General features: G+C 54.4%; 1 protein-coding gene across 2 annotated transcripts in view; it reads right to left on the bottom strand.

Moving 5' to 3' along the window:
* Nucleotides 1–6969: 6969 nt before the first annotated feature.
* NF2 (NF2, moesin-ezrin-radixin like (MERLIN) tumor suppressor) overlaps nucleotides 6970–17774 on the bottom strand; it is a 77848-nt gene continuing 67043 nt past the window's right edge. For both annotated transcript variants that reach the window (XM_059408780.1, XM_059408779.1), the window contains one exon: nucleotides 6970–7270. Coding sequence is in view for 1 of the 2 variants with exons in the window: in XM_059408779.1 (XP_059264762.1) it covers nucleotides 7220–7270 (51 nt within the window). In the remaining variant the exon portion in view is untranslated. The remainder of the gene's footprint in view (nucleotides 7271–17774) is intronic.

Here is a 17774-nt window from a genome sequence, read left to right as displayed (position 1 = left end):
CCTCTGTGGACACCTATTGCCTTCCCAGGCCTCTCCACCCTACACCCAGCACTGGCTGGCCCCAGCAGAGAGTGGCGGATGGGGGTCCTGGCTTTGGCTCAGGGAGGGGGCTGTCCCTGGCACGGGGTGGTCTCTCAGAGCGGGGGATTGGGGGGTTAGGGGGCAGCTCACAGGCCTGCTTGGTGGGCAAGCGGTGCCCACTCCACCTGGCAGCTGGTCCCTGCTCCCCCTTCCACCGGTTCCCTGGACGCTCCCACATGGGGCGGGGAGCCCTGGCATCCCCAGCCGCTCTCTCTCTTCCATGGGAAAGAGGAGGGAGGAGAGAAAAGCCGTATTAATAAAAGAATAGGATACTGCGGACTAACTCCGCAGCGTGTGCCGCTCAGAATAGCAATGTGCTTTCTCAAGGCAAACAGAACTCCCCAGGTGTTAATGCAAATTCACTCCAGTTAAGATGAAAGAGGGTTGTTTCCCCCTTTGCTGGCTAATATGAAGGACTTAATAGATTCAGCTTCGGGAACTTCAGGCTGGGAGCAGGAGGCTGGGGGAGGGATGGAGGCGTGGGCGAGGAACGGAGGTCCCCATGGGATTCAGGGCACCGCGACTGCCACAGCGCAGCGGTCCGGCTCCTGCCGCCTCATCCTCTCTCCCTGAAGCAGACAAGAGCCCGGGCTCAGGAGGAAGCCCTGGGAAAGCCCAGGGAGCCCTGCCCCGTGCCCGCTGCCCTTCATATTAACTTGGGGGCTTACGCCACAATCGTCAGTCCTTCACTTGTGCCAGAGGAACGTGGAGCTTGGAGAAGGGACCGACTGGGGCGAGCCTGGCCAGCTGGGCAGGGCACCCGGTTCCAGGGTCCAATCCAGCTCAGTTGGCTGTGACTGCCCCTGTGGGAGAGAGGGTCCCTCACTTCCCATCAGGCTCCCTGGGTGGTGAAACTGGTTTGACAGGGCCTGGGGAGACCAGCCTGAGGAATTCCTTTAGAAACACGCGGTTTGAAGACTATTGGAACAAGAAAGGGCTTCACCAGAGTTCCTCTGGCCCAAACCTGACTTTTTATAGCTAAGGACTTGGAAGCCCAGAGAGTAGAGGGACTTACTCAAGGCCACACAGCTGCAAGCAGAGAGCCTCTCAAGGACCATACTCCAGACTCTGCTCTCCTGGAAGCCTGAGTGGCCCTTGTGGCACACAGTCTGGGGGACTCCACCAGCCACAGGCCCCTTCATCCCATGACAGAGGAGGGGAGAGTGGGGGCACCCTTCTCCCACCCCGGGCTCCCTGGGCTAAGCTGCCTATCCCAGACCAAGCAGATTTGGCACACAGATTTCCCCCAGAATCATCCTCCATTGAAAATTGCCCGTGGTCCCAGCTGGGCCCGTCCAGGGAGGGGAACAGGGACACCACACAGGGGCTGGTCTGAGGCTGGGACCCTGAGAGAGTGTCTCCTGGCTCCGCCGGGGACAAAGGGCAACTTCAGGGAGATCAGGAGGGGGAGGGGTAGTGGGGGAGCGAGGCTGCCCCCAACCTATCCTCTTCTCTCATCTGCATTTAACTCCTTTCTCTCGGGGCAAATGGCACAGCAGGTTCCCGAAAGGAGACACCTCCGCAGCCTTTTCCCTTTTGTTTACGGACTTAATTCCTTCGGATCAAAGAGTGCCCCTTCCTCCCCTAGCAGGCAGGCGGGGGAATTACATTATTTATATTGGAAATGGGCAAGACTCCATGGGGACTTCTTCCTTATGCCTGATAAGAGAAAATCAGGTCACTGCCATGCCTCCTTGGTGTCTGCGGTTAGGTTCTGACAGCTCGGGCACCCACAGGCTGGGGAAGAGCGCCAGGTGCGGAGCCGGTGTGGCCCACCCAGCCCCTCTCTTGCCTTGAGCCTCCGGTAAATTATTGACCAGAGCAGCGGGCATTAATGTAACAACACTAGAACATCCTTTCCATGCAGCCCCAGCCTGGGTTATCTATCATCTCCAGGGCTTTGCAGCTGGCACTGGGCAAACACAGCGAGGACAAACAAGCCAGATGCAAGTTCATTAAAGCTCCCGGCACAGGTGGAGGGACGGCTCCCCCCACCCCCCACTGGGGGCAGCTGGTGGGCTTGACCCCTCGAGCCACAGCTTCCTCTGGTCACCACTGCTCTTTTCTCTGCTTCCTCCTTACAATGCCCACCCCAGCTCCCCCAACCCCCCTCCCCAAAGAGCCACCCTCAACCAAGTGGCACCGTGCTAGGAGCTCTCTTATTAATCCCCACAAAAGCCCTGTAACTTGCTTAGGGCCACACGGCTGGCAAGTCGCTGAGAAGGGATGGGGACCCAGGTCTGAGTTCCAAGTCAGGAAGGGCTGAGCCCTTCAGCTCTATGGTTTCCTTAGCCCTCTCCCCGGCTGGGTGTCAAGGAAAAAAAAAAAGTGCCGCTTCACGAGTGCCGCTTCTATTACTTGTAAATAATGGTGACACTGCCCCATGTCCTCCCTCTTTTTCTTAGAAATCTGAGTACTGCTCAGAATCTGCTCTTCACGTTATTCAGACAACATTCCAGAGGTACCTAGAGAGGTCACTGTCAACCCTCTTTTTAGAGGGGAAAGCAGGTTTGGAGAAGCAGAGCCCCTGGCCCAGCAGGGACGGCAGGGACAGGGGAGCCTCTTCCCGCTCTGAATGCGGCACTCCTCACAGGTCTGGATTTCTTCAGCTTGGAGGCAAGATGCCAGGTGCTATTCTGGGGCTGCCGCCCCAGTGAGACGGGCATCAAGTGGGCACCGGGAGAGGACGAGGCGAGGGCTCCGCTCTGAGTCAGCTCAGGGGCTGGTGGCGCTGATGATCCGCCCGAGCCGGCTCCCTGCAAGCCAAGCGAGCTCCCGACTCCCCAGCCCATCGGGGACTGGACTGCGGCCTCAGCCACCTGCCATAATGCAGTCATGACAGGCTGCCAGGGAGCCCCGTCGCGGCGGGCCGACCAAGTAGGGAGAGGAGAGGGAGACAGAGGATATGCGGACGGCTCAACTCTCCCTTCCCCGGATGTGCAAGAAATTGGATTTGACGCAGTTGCACCAATACCTTTCCACCCAGCGTCCTGCGGCCAGGATTCACCGTTGTATGTGGGTGGCACGCTATCCATTCCTCCAAAGCGAAGGCTTATGGGGCAGGCAGCTCTAGGAGCAGCCACCAGGCACTTGGCTCTCAGGCAATGACCAAAGGCAGACCAAGTGCTGGCAGGGAGGTCAGAAGGGGCCACTTGGGGACCCCAAGGGACCCTGCTGCAAACGCTTACCACTGAGCCCTTGAGGTCCGGCTAGCGGCTTTGGGTTTACAGCACAGTCAAGACAAACAAACAAAAAAAGCAGAGTAGAACTCAACTGGTGTCCCCAGTACCAAAATACCAGGTAATGTTATTGCTCTCACCCCATTTAATGGAGCTTTCAGGATCTGTATGGGAATATTACTATCTTTAGGAGGTTGGCTTTAAAAGGTCAGGTAAAAATATCGTCTGGGCAGCTTCAAATGACCAGTATTTACGAAGTACTTTCTCTGGCTCACACTATAAGGGGCAATCAAACTATTTCCAATCACTGAAAATAACAATCTACATTTTTTAAGAAGTGAAGCACCTCCATATTATTTAAGTCTAATTAGCTACTAATTTTATAAATTTAAAACAAAATAAATATTTTTGTGCCACATGGCTCGGCATTTCCTGGACTTGGAACACACACACAAAATAAATAAAAATTGTGGCCATTTTCTAATTCTATGCCTTCAAACATATCTTTCCAAAATAGATTTTAAAAACTATACTTATCTCCAACTCCTGAAATTTTTGTGAATTGTGATAGCTTATTTTCGGGATTGGCCTGTACAACAGAGACCTGAAATGTATTCCGATGTGTGGCAGGCCCCCGAAAAGGCCCGATAAGGCATTGTGCTGCCTGAATCTTTCATTTTAGGCTGCATGGTTTGAGATAGAGCTGTCCCATGGTAGTTGCAAGTCCTTATCTCCCACCCCCTCCTCTAGCGCCCAGAATGGGGACACCTGGACGCAGAAGCACCTGAAGGGGCTGCTGAGTCTAGCACCCTAGTTGTCAGGTCTGGCATTGAGGACAGGCAGGGAGGAAAGGAACCACAACGGGACCCTGTCCAGGGCCCTCTCCGAGACACTGAGTGCCCCACGGGGTGTGGTAGGGAAGGAAGGGCATTCCCAGGTGAAAGTACAGTAAGGGGTGATCTCGTCGACCCGGAAAAGTTGATCCTTCTGTTACAGGTGAGGTCCCTGGGGCAGGCAGGGAAGGTGGAGGCCAGGTTTCCTCAGTGCCCACAAGAGCGAGCCCTGCCACACCCAGGCTGGGGCAGCAAGCAAACCAAAGAAGCCCAAGACACTTTTGACAGCTTAGAATTTTTATTAAAACAATCATTTAAATTACAACAATCCCCCGGAATAGAAAATAGCCTTCCGTGGTCAGGCCCTGACAGGAAACGAGACTCAGACCTCACTGGAACAAGTGTGGTCTGACATCTTTGAAAAGGGATGGAGATTCCCTGGAAGCCCACGGGGGTAAGGCGGGGGGGGGCCTGCCTGGCCCCAGGACAGCTGGGAGGGGCTGTCCCCGCACTGAGGTGGCCCCTGCGGCCCCAGCCCTGGCAGCAGCGGCGAGTAGCACTCCGTCCCAGTCCTGGCTGTCGGCTTCTGGATTTGCTGTTCTGATTGGTCAGAGAGAAGAGAGGGAGAGAGAAGCCTGTCCCCAAGATTACAAAACACTATCACTTGAGAAGTGTTACATAATGGCACAGGGTGTTGTCTAGCGGGGCCTGGCAGGTACGTGAATAACTGAGTGGACACCACAGGTCAAAGCGCTGCTGGAGCTGACATAGGGCCCCGGTCAGGACGGACGAGGTGGTCTGTGCACAGCAGCAAAGGGCCAACGGCGTAGCCACAAGTAGTGTCACCAGTGGGGCAAGGACCGTCAGCAGCGGCCGAATGAAATTGCTGCGGCTAGGGCCCTGCTCCCAGGGGGGCTCAGAGGCCTCTACCTAATAAGATCCCATGCCCCCAAAATGTTCACTCGAAAAGAACACAGTCACCTGAGCCACAGGCACGAGTCCCTGAAAACCACATTCCTCTTTCATTCCTTTTCCTTCTGCTGTGGCTCAGGGCCTTTCGGAGGGCCATCACCCTCTCCGCCCACCCGTCTCTGGGAGGTACACGCCAGCTCCCGCCTCCAACGAGGGCTGAAGTGTTCCTGGTTGAGCGAGGCTCTGCTGCCCACCGCCCCCCCCCCCCGCCCCCCCAGTCTGCTCTTGGGCCCGAGGGTGCTCCTGCCACAGCTCAGATGCCAGCTGGCTCCCTTGTGGCCACATGGCTCGGCATTTCCCGGACTTGGAACACACACACAGCAGTTAAATAATAAAAAAAAAACAAAGCCCGACAGCATTTATATAAACCACTACCATGCTCCTGTGCCCACAGCCACTGTTACAGATTCAATTTGCAGGTCGGAAAGAAAGGAACTCGTCATGGAAATTCAGGGGTGGGTGGTGAGGCCAGGGAGACAAAGCCTCAACACGAGAGCCAGGCCCTCCCTACATTACGAACGCCTTAGGACTCGCTTTACTGGGACCACATCTAGGGGGAAGAGGGTTTTGAGGGACAAGGAAACCCTGTCAGCCACAGCCATCCACACTTAGCACTGGAGGTGGAGTTCTACCCTGCATGCCCCAAGCTTGAGTACACACATGGTTGCCTTCCTCAGGGCAAGGGGGTCCCAGGTGTGTGTGTGTGTGTGGGGGGTGGCCAACAGGGGACACCATCAGGTCAGCCTGACTATGTAAAGAAGGCAGGATCTTTGTGAGTTTCTTGAAACCACAGAGGACAATCACAGACGCCCCCCTCTCCCAGGAAATCTCTAGACCCTCACTCACATGTCTACACTTAATAAGCCTCTTCTTGCTGGTTCTGACTTATCTTCTACTCTGTGTAATACCCCACTGGAGGGATTTGAATGGCCAGTGGGTCACAGCAGCACCACCAAACCAGAGAAGAGAAAGTGGCCCCGAGCTGAGCAGCACGGTGCCTGGGGTGGCTCTGGGACCTGCTGCTGCCCAAGCAGCAGAAAGCCATGCACAGCCGATGCAGAGCACCAACAGCGAGGGGACACCTGGCTTGTGCACCTGGCTTGTGCTGGGACCCCGTACGGCCCAAGGGGGAATATAAGATAAAGCCTGGGCTGCAAGGGCAACACCAAAAGGAGGCCCAGTACAATCAAGGCTTAGGAAGGGCTTGCTGGCGCTGGCCAGGACAGGTGATCTGGGTCAGCCGCACAGACGGGGGGCTCAGCAAGAAGTACCTGGGGGGACTCGAAGCCCTAATGGAGCCTGGCTGGGCTACCAGGGGCTAACTACCAGTGACCAGGGAGCTCCCCAGCCTGCCACAGGCAGGAAAGACTAAGGTTGAAGGGGGGTGAGGAAGACACACAGCTCCCGCCTGCGTCCCTTGGTCTGTGAGCGCGTGTTCTGTGGAGCAGATTCCCACAGCTCTGCTGGCCTCCCTGCCCCACTGCTGGCAGCCGGCCCGTCATCACAGCCTCAGCCTGAAGTCTTCCCCCCGTCACAGCTGTCTTCCCCCTTGCCCACCAGCTGGCAGCCAGAGCGCGGTCTCGGGGGTGCCTGGGCTGAAGACCCATTGTGTGGCCTGTCACGAGCCACACGCCAGCTCGCCGGTGACATGCAGCAGGCAGGCCGCTCCGGGCCTGGGCCTAGGCAAGCCACACTTCTTTCCATGCCAGTTCCTCACCAGTGGAGATGAATGTTCTGGGACCCAGGGTGGGGTGGGGGCAGAGGCACCAGCCTCCCTGTCTCTGGGGCTCCCATGCACTGCACTCCCTACAGCCACTTCCCTGTGTTGGGGAGGTCAGCGCTGGACAAGGACCCACATGCCCCAGGGTGCCTTTGACAAAGGAAGTATGGAACCCCACATCAGATGAGGAAAGACAAATACTTCTTTAAAAATTTTAAAAAGAGCTAGAACCCCATAAGAGAGCTCTCTGCAGGTCACAGTTCAAGGCAATTGCACATGAAGGGGGTTGGGCTCTCCACTCAGCTGGGGAAATTTCCAGAGCTCCCACAGAAGCTCCAAGCCAGCACACCTACGAGGACTCCCACGGTGTCTGACCCATCCCTCTGGCGCTGGGAGCAGCAGACGTGACAGATCCTGGGGTGGCTGGGCACCTGCTAGAGCTCTTCAAAGAAGGCCACTCGGGACTTGGCGCTCTGCAGGGTGAGCTGCAAGGAAGCAGAGAAGAAGTTGAAAGGCAGCTGGATTCCTGCTTTCGCGACAGGTGCCGTCCTGCCTTGGGCACTAAGGGGTCCAACCTCAGGGCTGGTTTGGAGTGAAAGGGAAGACTGCTCAGAGACACCGAAGAAGCTGGCGGGCAGTCCCAAGTAAGTTTCCAGATTTGCCCAGGAACTCAAATGAGGAAGTGACAAATGAGGACATGCCAGGAGGGACGGCTGGTGGACAGAAGCATGTCAGCAGGAAAATGTCGTCAATGTCATCTTTTCACAGAGGGCAGGAGCTCCCTGGACACTGTAAGAGTCTCACGTCCCCATCTGCAGGAGTCTCTAATGTGCCTCTGTGGGGCCCTGCCTATGGTCATGTCAGCCTGGGATGCTCATAGTCTCCAGGGCTCAGAGGACCAGCTCGGCAGCACAAGCCTCAGGCAAGGCAGGCCTGTGTCAGACAAGGAGGTGTGTGTCCCTTCCACTGCTGGTTCCCCTGGTGGCCCCAAAGCAGACTTGCCCGTGACCCGGCAGCTCAGAGTGGGTTTCCATCTACGGGCTGGGAGGCAATGATCTTTCTAGCTAAGGCTGGTTTGGGCAAGGAGGATGGTGTCCAAGGGGCAGCGCTCTGTCTGGAAACTACAAGACCTTCCCAGGAAGGCTGCTGCCCTGAGATGCACAGGGTGGGGAAACAGCAGAAGGGAAGGGGAGGATCAGGGGTTGAGCTCTTGGCGTGCTGGCAAAGGCATGAGAGTTTGTGACCCCCTGGACTGCTGAGCCCCTATCCCCTGACTCAGGAAGCCACCTCCCAGATCTCCCCCAACAGAAGCATCCGACTCCTGACATCACCCACCTGGGTGAGACTGTGCTCTACATCCAGCTCCTGGACTTGGCAAAGGGGGTCTTTAGGGAAGGGGGACACTGATCACCTTCATATCCCCTAAACCCAGTTAGCTTACTGTTTCCTACCTAGTAGCAGCTCCAGTGTTTGCTGAGTGAATCAGACGTAGGCTAGAAAGGGTGGGATGCACAGGAAAGGCAAGAGCTCCACATGGGGCTGAGAAGATCTGGGCACTAATTCTCCTCTGTCACCAGCTTGCTGTGTGGCCTCAGTGGACCTCTCTGAGCCTCTTTCCGCTGGAGTTAAACCACAGAAGCCAGCTGGATGGTCTGGCCATTGCCTCGAGCTCTGGCAGTCTCTAAATGTGAAAAGTCCTTGGTACTATCTCTGCTCCCTAAAGGTGGGGGAGGAAGGCTCCAAACCCATCGCTTCGCCATCAAACACAGGCAGCGTCGGTGTGCTCAGATGAGACAGCTTGAGAGCCGGCTCTTTAAACCCTGCCAAATCTTGTGGCCTTGAAGTTCCTGACTAACAAGCTGAGTGTAGGGAGGCGTCTGAGCTGTCTTCTTTGGTGGAACCAATTTCAGAAGCCCTCTGGAAGAGCCGGCTCTAATAAGACTGGAGAGAGCTTTCATTTCTTTGCTTAAATGGAACTCCCTCTAGAAGGGAGCCAAGTTTGGATGGGTTTCTCCCTAAATGCAGTCAGAGGAGAACGGCCAGGAGTTATGTGCTCTCTGATAATGGGACTCACAATGGTAACCAGGAAAGAACGAGAACCCGAGTCTCACTGGGACAAAATCCTCTCAGGGGAGAATTTAAATCAAAAGGTGTGAAACCAGGGGCGCCTAGATGGTGCACTCATGAAGCGTCCAACGTGGCTTCTACTTGGGTCCTGATCTCAGGGTCCTGGGATTGAGCCCCGTGTCAGACTCTGCAGTCAGGATGGAGTCTGCTTGAGACTGTCTCTCCCTCTCCCGCTGCCCCCTGCCTCCACTCATGCTCACATGCATGCTCTCTCACTCTCTCAAATAAATAAATACACTTTTTTTCCCCCCTAAAAAAAAGGTGTGAAAACCCAGTGTCTCCACTGAGGTTTCTTAGACCTCAGGTGGGCTCCTCAGTGGGACAGGGAGACACCCACAGCCCTTCCCCACACTGAGTCACACACAGGCACAGCCAGGCTGCCTGATCCAAAGGCACTGACCAGCTGGGTGGCCCTGGGCGGGTCACTCACTCGCTGTGCCCTCAGCAGTCGGCTGTGAAGAGGGGTGGTGGCGCCCCTTCCTCACAGGGGGACACACAGTTACTGGGAAGCACCGTGAGGCACTCAGCAACATGCGTGAGGTGCGCTGAGAACTCAACAGCTGTTGTTACTCATCACGACACCCCGCTTTCCCCCAGCTCTGGCTCCTCTCCTTCCAGGGGGGAGCAGGGCAGAGTGCAGGCTGGAGGTGGTGCAGGAGAGGGCAGGCTCAAGCTCTGTGCCGGCCCTCACAGTCTCCAAGATCAGGCACGAGGCTGCCCCCAAGAGACCTGGCCACTTCCCCAGGCAGGAAGCCCAGGCTGCGGGGGCCTCCGAGAGCCTTCCGCTCGTTTGTACGATGTTGGCTCCAAGAATTCCTGGATCCTCTACCCAAGTTGCATGCTGGCTGTCCCCTTGAGGTGCCAGGGGAAGGTTTTGGCAGCTCCGGCAGCACCACATTCCAGTTACTCAAGCCTGTGTTTGTTGGGATGCAAAACCCTGTTCCGGTGGGCCAGAGGCTTCCCTAGATCCGCACCTGACACTGCAGGCCAGGGACTCGGCCTGACTTCTTATCTTGCGAGAGCAGAAGTGGCACCCCAGTCCGAGGAAGGGTTTGGAGTGAAGTCAAATACTCTGGCCACACAGAAGTAGGAAAGCACCGTAGACCCATGCCCTCAGCAAGAGGAGAGAGCACCACGGTCTTCCATAAGGCACTAGGCTGCTACAGCGACAGGCAGACCCACCAGACCGAGGTGGCTGACCACACTGCTGCCACTGAGGATGCTAGGAGCCTCCCGCATCGGGCACAGGCAGACTTGACTGTTGTGTGGCTCCTGGCGGTCCTAATTCCATTAGGGACCCTGTTGTCTGAGGAAATTACCTCCATAAGCCCACTTATCTGCTGCTGGAACCCATCCAGTCACCACCCTGGCCTCTGCCTGCTCCCCCTTTAGCAGCATTCTTTCTCTTAGACATCAAAATGTCCTCCTCCGGAGTCAGCCAGCCAGTTCTCCCTGTGCTCGTGCAGGAAAGCAGGTGGGGGAGGCAGCCAGTGAGAGAAGGGTCTGCAAGGAGAAGCCCTGGGGTTCCTTCCTCTGGGCGGCAGCTCAGAAGCCCAGGGGCAGAGGTCAGGAGGGCCTCCTGGACACTGCCAACAGCAGCTCCCAGCTGTGCTCCGGCCTGCTTCCTCTCACCTGTGGGATCTGTCACCACCTGCTATTTCTAGAAACCTCACTGACTGTCACGTTTACTGTACAGCTACAGGCAGGAGGTATTCATGAGAGAGAAGGGGAGGGTTCAGAGGATCACAGCACAAAGCAAGCCTCTGTGTGTCTTTGTGTGCTCATGAGAATTGGCTAACAAGCGTCCTGGTTTCCCTGCCACCCGCTCATGCCCTAAGGTGTATGAGCCCACATCAGTGTTTGGTCTGCCTTGTCGCTCAGTGACAGGACCGGCTCTCTCCTCACAGCACCACGGAGCTGGCCTGACGAATGCCCTCACCTCGCTCCTGCGGGTCAGCTCCCATGGGTCACACCGTGAGAACCGAAGCCAGTTTCTCAGCTCCCCCACCACCACCCTGCACTCTCTTTAGCGGCCCAGCGCTACCCCTCCTCACCCTCCTGCCTGACCTGCTACGGGAGGGGGGAGCACTGCCTCTAGGAGCCAGGCAAATTCCCCAAGGGGCGTGGGCTCTATGACCACACCACCACGGCTTATCTCCACATCTGACCAGGAAGAGGTCTCCTCCGAGCTTCAGTAGGTGTTGAAGCAGAAAAGCCTCAGGATGCCTCGCAGACAATGGCTGCATCATTCTGGAGTGGGCTGAATCTGGTCCGCCTTTTCGGATTCTTCCTGAGTACAGGCGGCAAGAGCTCTGTCTGAACACAACTAGTGACCGTGTCTGCCACGTGCCATTCAAAAGTCACACTGACTCCAGACAAGGGCCAGCCACGGGGCTCTTGGAGGTCATGCCCAGTGCCTCGGGGAAGCAGTAAACCACACAGGCCCTGCGCCAAGCCCCCAGCCCGCAGTGCTCTTGCCAGTTCCCTGAAGATGACTAAGAGAACATGAAGTTTCCTCACCAGGCACTGGGCTGACCCGCTTCTCTCTTCCAGCTGTCTCTTCACATCTGATTAAAATCAGCCGTGTGAATAATACAGGAGGAATTAAGTTCTCTCTCGACCGAACCGGCTGTTCAAGTCTGTCACTAATCCAATTCCACTCGGAGGAGACAAACTTCCTCTGCTTTCCCTGCCGCAGATCTATACAGCTTGGTTTTTATCTTACAGGGGCTCTGATCCACCTGTTGGGCCTGGACCCTTCTTCCTGCCCAGCATCAACAGCTTCGAGCCCGGTAGAGTCCCCCTCGCCTCCTGCTCATTCGTCCCTCAAACTGCCAGTTGTCTGTGGCCACCAGGCTGGGAAAGGGCAGGAGAGGAAGCCACCCAGAGAGCTACACCTCTTCAAGCAATCACAGGTGTGTGTGGTGTCACCACGTGAACACATCCACGGTACTCCCAAGTTCAGATTCGGCAGACATATATGCCTCCTTAAAGAGACAGAGGAGGCTGGCTGCTCTCAAGCCTCGGCAGGACTGGGTGCCCAGCAGGCGCTCCCTAACCTGGGCATGCAGGCCAGATGCAGACTCAACCGGTTCCTGCTCAGGTCAGCATTTCGGGCAGCCCCTTGGGATACAATGATCTGGCACTTGCTCGCTCCTGAGAAATGGCTCCAGGGTCTGGGGACACCAAGCCTGGAAGGCACCTGTGACAAGCCCAGGCCCCCCCCCCCCCCCCCACCCCGGGAAGGCTCCCAGCTACAAAGGATCCTCCAGCATCATTCCCAATAGTGCCCCCTGCTGGAAAAACACAACAGGAGGCGATCTGCCAACTCTCCTTCCAGCTCTCCTCTAAAAGTCCTTTTGGGGGAATCATTTCCCAAAGTGATGGGAGGGTAACGAAATGTATTCCGGCACGGAGCCTGCAGCAGCAAGGCTGCTTGATTAAGAATGAATTACACTTTCATCAGCACATAGGGAAAATTGATTCACAAGACTGCATTGTGATAATCTTGTTCCTAAAGCAAAAAGGGGTGGCGTGGGGGTGGGCAGGACACAGAGCCACTTCGGCTATCAGTGACGAGAGAAAGGAAGTGCTACAATTAAGCTGGGAGAACAAAACTAATCAGAGCGCCAGGATTCATCCAACTCGTCTCTGGAGGCCTTGCCTCTATCCACGCATCCCCAGGGAGGAGAAAGGAAGGTGGGAGGGGGACCGTCTAATTCATTTTCAACAATAAGACCCACAATGCTGAACCCATTTTAGATACTAACCTAATAACTCTAGGCTCGGAGACTCTGCTTGTCCCATAAAAATGCAGTGGAATTGAAATGCAAGCCCTAAAATCATGTTATACTTCCTCTCCGCCACTACATATTGAAAATGAAGGAGCGGGGGAGGGCACAGATTCAAAAGGACATGCAGATTCTCTGGCGCTGGGATCCTCCAGGAGAGAGCCAACTCTGGAGCAGAAAGGTGACAGCCAAATCCAGCAGCGGCAAATTCCAACATAATCTTTGGTTTCGGGTATAATCAACATTCCCCCTTCCAAATCAGAGCTGAGGGAGCAGGGCCAGGGAAAGGGGACAGTTGCTGTAAGGTGGCCAGATTGAGCATTTCTGTCATCTTGCTAGTGATGGCTTGCACCCAGATGCCATCTGGCGATGTGCACGGGGAGAGAGCTGTGCGCACACTTACCCCTAAGCAGGGGTGGGATGAAAGGCCAAGTCCATCCCAATTAACACATTCATTCAATTTGCTATTCGCTTCTTCATCTGCTCTGGAGAGAAATTGGCCAGAGAAAACCCTGAGGGCCTCTTTCATACACTAATCCTTTAGGGACCTAAAGCAGGAAGATGCCTGGAAACTGATGCGTGCCTGTGTCTTGAGCTGCCCGTGTGATGCTGGCAGGGCCCTTTGCTACCCCGTTCCTCTGTCTGGAAAATGGACTAATCAGCCTGATTGACCTCCCTGGGCAGGTAGAGGCTAACTCACAGCTAAGGCATACTCTGAGCGCCAAGTACCTCTGCAAGAAGTTGCAGATATCCTGGTGTTGTTTTCAAATCGCCACTATCAGAAGGGAAATCACGGCAAGGATCGTAAGAACAGAACCTCCAGCCCGCAGAATGAGTTTGCAGCCCGTCTCTTCCCTCCCACTGTTGCAGTAACAAATCAGGTGCTGGAGGAGAGCTGCACTGAAACACATCTCCAGTGCTGAGGGACCAAATGGGATGTTTTACTGCATCAAATAAGGCCCAATAATGTCCTCAGGCACTTCCAAATGGTTGTAAAATATCCTAGGAGGGCAAAGCAGGTTTTGTAGGCTCCTCAACGCCTCCCAAAGGGCAACTGCTTGACGGGGTAAAGTCTCCCCAACCAAAAAGAGGAACTAGGTCATGGTCTTTTGGAAGAGAGGTTGACAGAACCTTCTACCTAGAGAGCTACCTGAAACAAGCAAGAGAACAGTAAGCCCACCCCAATGGAGAGGCCCGTGCACATCTAGTTGGTGCGTGTATGAGGTAGGAGTGGCCCTGCTGGGGGGGTGAGCCCCGGAGCATCCAGGGAGACCACATTCCCTGAAACCAGGCTGAGCTTCCCAGTGCCTTCCCTGGGCTTCCCCCAGAGTGGGGAGGAGTTCGCCACTGCCCTCTCTTCCATGTGTTTTCTATCCTGCCTGCTGCTAGGCCTTGCTAATCCTTGCTTCCACCCTGTGCCCACCCCCCTTTCTTCTTCTGCCCGGTTCCAGCCTCTGCCGCCCTTCAACAACAGCAACAATAGAAGATTCTGGAGCCAGGGAGCCAGTGCGCTGCCTCTTATGTCAGGGAGGAGGATGCTGCAGCGGTCAGGGCCCAGTCTGCAAAGCAGGCAGAGCCACTAGGCTTGAGCTACCGCGGTCACGGAAGGGCTGAACACATGAACCACACACCAGCAACAGAAACTGTTCAGAGGTGGCTGACCAGAGGTCACCAGGGAGGCTCTGGCCGTTTGTTTTAATTGTGGGAGACGCCTTTCACGCATACGCAGTCTTGCCCTGTGATTTATCACTTCCCCGGGTGTTTTAAGTGTTCTACTTCACTTCGCCAGCCCTACGTCTCCAAGGGGAGTCCGCGCAAATTGAAGATGACATTGGACTTTTATGTCTTCCTGATTCAAGAGGCAGCTACGGCTTCAGAGTACTGTCAGGGCTCCTCATTCCTGCTCTTCCACCAGCGCAAACCATAGCTGGACCTTGAAGGCTCAAACCATTTTACTAATAAAACAAGTGTTCCAAGCTCTATGACCCCCATGATTCTCATCTATCAATTTCCTTTGAAATCCCATGCTTCCTTGGAGATTGGGGGCACAAAACTGATGACAAGTCTGCGGGCACTCAGATCGGCTCGGGATCAGGGGAGTTGAAATGTGTCCCTTGAGATGAAAGCAAGACCCTGAAGTATGCAAGCTCCCAGACTGCATTTTCGCCTCCCAAGTGTGCAGCACAGCTGGCCACTGCTCACCTCATTAGCACTGTGGCTCTGAAGCCCATGACACCTGTGTTCCCCTCACCCCAGTCTCACTGCTAGACCTCGCTCCCTCACTCACAAGACTCAGAGGCCAGGAATATGTGTCACTGTCGCTCTCCCTGAGAATGAAATGAATCTTGGTTCGGGGGTGGGGGAGATGGCTTTTGATCACTACGTGCCAATCTGGGTCAGGCGCAAATGTCAAACCAACTAACTGATTGTCAGTTGAGGGGGAAAATGTAGGGAGTTAAGATCGGCAGGAGGGGCAAAATACACCCTCGCAAACTCAAATCAGATAGTAAAAGAACCAGGGAAGTTAATTCTGGCTTTTTTAAGTTTTTACCTACAAATTCCTGGAAATTAATTGCTGAAGTCTTATGGTGAGCTATTTCCTGTGTATTAACTCATTTACTGCTCAAAACAATCCTGGGGGTTAAGGACTGTTTCATTCACTTTTTATAGTAGGTGAGGACACTGGGCTTTAAGAGTAAGTAAGAATTATGGAGAAAGTAAGTGGCAAAGCAGTGGTAAGCTCAGTTAACCAGACCAGACAGCCTCTTGGCATTTCTAAGGGAACACGGTAACCCCTGAACCAAAGGGTAAACCCCTGGAAATTAGCACCCCCGAGGGTACTGCGCAGACAGTGTCAGACACGGAAGCCTCACGGTTAGGAAGAAGAGCACTGAAGGCGAGGAGGAGGAGGAGGAACGTGCCCGGATCACGGTAGGTAGGTAGGCAGATCCATTCTTTCCTTGAAGAAATCAAGGATCAGAAAACATTAAAAACAAAACAAAAAGGAGGGCAGGCTGCTTTGAACCAAGACTCAGGAGTGAAACTCTCTAGTTCACCACCAGCCTTCCATATCCCGGACTTTGCAGATGGAGCTTTGCCCTTTACATTCTCAGCGGTCTCACTTCCAAAGCCCACAGTGGTGTTTTTTCTTCAGTTAGGCTCACTTTGGCCCAGATGGGAGCAGGCACGACCCCAGAGCTCCCTCTGAACAGGCAGGTGGCTGCTCGGCAAGTGTGGTCACTGGCTCCAGGGACTACCGAAGTCCAGGCAATGGAAAGGGTATCAAACTTCAGGTGTAGCAAAAACTCCATTATTTCATCTAGTGATCCTGAGATAAGTCCAGCTGTATTAAAAGCCAAGTACATGCTTTTATTAACCCTCGAGTAATCAGAATCCTTGATTAACTGGAACATGGCAGCCTGCTTTGAAAACAAGTTCACATCAAGATGTTTTTTAAAAAAAGGCTTCTGTGAATGTCCTAGGAGCAGTACAAATTTGACTACAAATCAAACCTCATTTGTCTATAATAAGAGCTCAGTGAGAACTGATGGTCAAAATCAGGCCCCTGAAGAATCTAACCGTTCTGAATCATTACAGAAAGAAGAAAGATGAAATCGTCTCAAGGTGGAATGGTAGGGTCATATGCAGGCATAGCTGACAGCATCGGCTGAGACAGGAAGGGACTTTCTGCTGGGCCCGGTGCCAGCCACAAAGTCCAGGAAACCACAGTGGATCCACCCCATGGTCTTCTGGGCACCACGGGGTCATGAGAACAGATGATCCCCCTGTCCTGCCTAATTCTGGGGTTCGGTCATATCGCCCTGCTCAGAACATGCACGTCTTGGTGCTGGGCCTTTGATGTCAATGTGTGGTATGAAAGCTGAAGAAACAGGAGTCTGCTAACTCAAAGCATCACACACAAATCGGGTTCATGCTATGGGATCTTGGAGCCACTGACAGATAGAATCCATCTTGTAATGCGATCCATCTGGGACTTTAATAGCGCACCTCTCTTGCTTGGATAATAACCGCAAATAAGATCTATCTTATGCCAGATCTCGCTTTTTGGTACAAAGCTTCCAATGTGGGGCGCCTGGGTGGCTCAGTGGGTTAAGGCCTCTGCCTTCGGGTCAGGTCATGATCCCAGGGTTCTGGGATTGAGCCCCACGTCGGGATCTCTGCTCAGCAGGGAGCCTGCTTCCTTTCCTCTCTCTCTGCCTGCCTCTCTGCCTACTTGTAAACTCTGTCAAATAAATAAATAAAATCCTTAAAAAAAGAAAAAGAAAAAGAAAAAAAAGAAAGCTTCCAATGAGCTTATTTTATTCTAATAGCAGAAACTGTGCTGAGGACACCAAAGGACATGTCCTATGTGACCGTCGGGTGTCAGTGGACTCACTGGCTTTCATACCGCTGGGGATCAGGAGCACAGGGAGGGTGTTATGTTATTCTGGGCACTAAAATGCTCCCCTACTGCTGAGGCATGTTGGGAGGATGATGAAGCACTGCAGAAGGAAAGCAACAATCATTCCACTAATTCACTCAACAACCACTGACTCTGCTCATGTGCTGGGTGCCGGTGGCTGTCCCAATGTGAGTTCGTGCTGGCCACAGCTCAACCCCAGGCTATGGCGGAGCTGAAGCAGAGATGGCCTTTATGGTGCCGACGGACAGACGGTCCACTTAGACAGACTACAGATCAGACTGCTGTGCTGCTGGTTTGCTTGACTTGGAAAGAAAGAGGATGTGTACAGAAAGGGGAGGCTCTAACGGGAAACGAGGGAGTGCGGGCAGCCCCTTCATTCCACCACCAGAAGTGGCCCGCTATGACCATGGGTCTTTGGAAACTGTCACCACATGAAAGTCTTGATCTGGAGTTAAAGATGTCCCAATTTATCCCGTTTCCATGCTCGGGCTATTTGTCTAAGGACTACACCACTGAGACAAAGGACTTTTAGACAGACCTCACTGGACAAGAAGCCACGACCATCCCCAGCCCAACGATAACACAAGATGTGAAGGACAGCCGGTCCTACAGCCCCATGACATGCTCTTCAGAACGAGGCAGCCTTCT

The sequence above is a fragment of the Mustela nigripes genome, chromosome 8 (genome assembly GCF_022355385.1).
Source record: "Mustela nigripes isolate SB6536 chromosome 8, MUSNIG.SB6536, whole genome shotgun sequence".
NCBI lineage: Eukaryota > Metazoa > Chordata > Mammalia > Carnivora > Mustelidae > Mustela > Mustela nigripes.
Note: the sequence above shows the minus strand (reverse complement) of the source record. Positions and strands in the feature narration are given on the sequence as shown.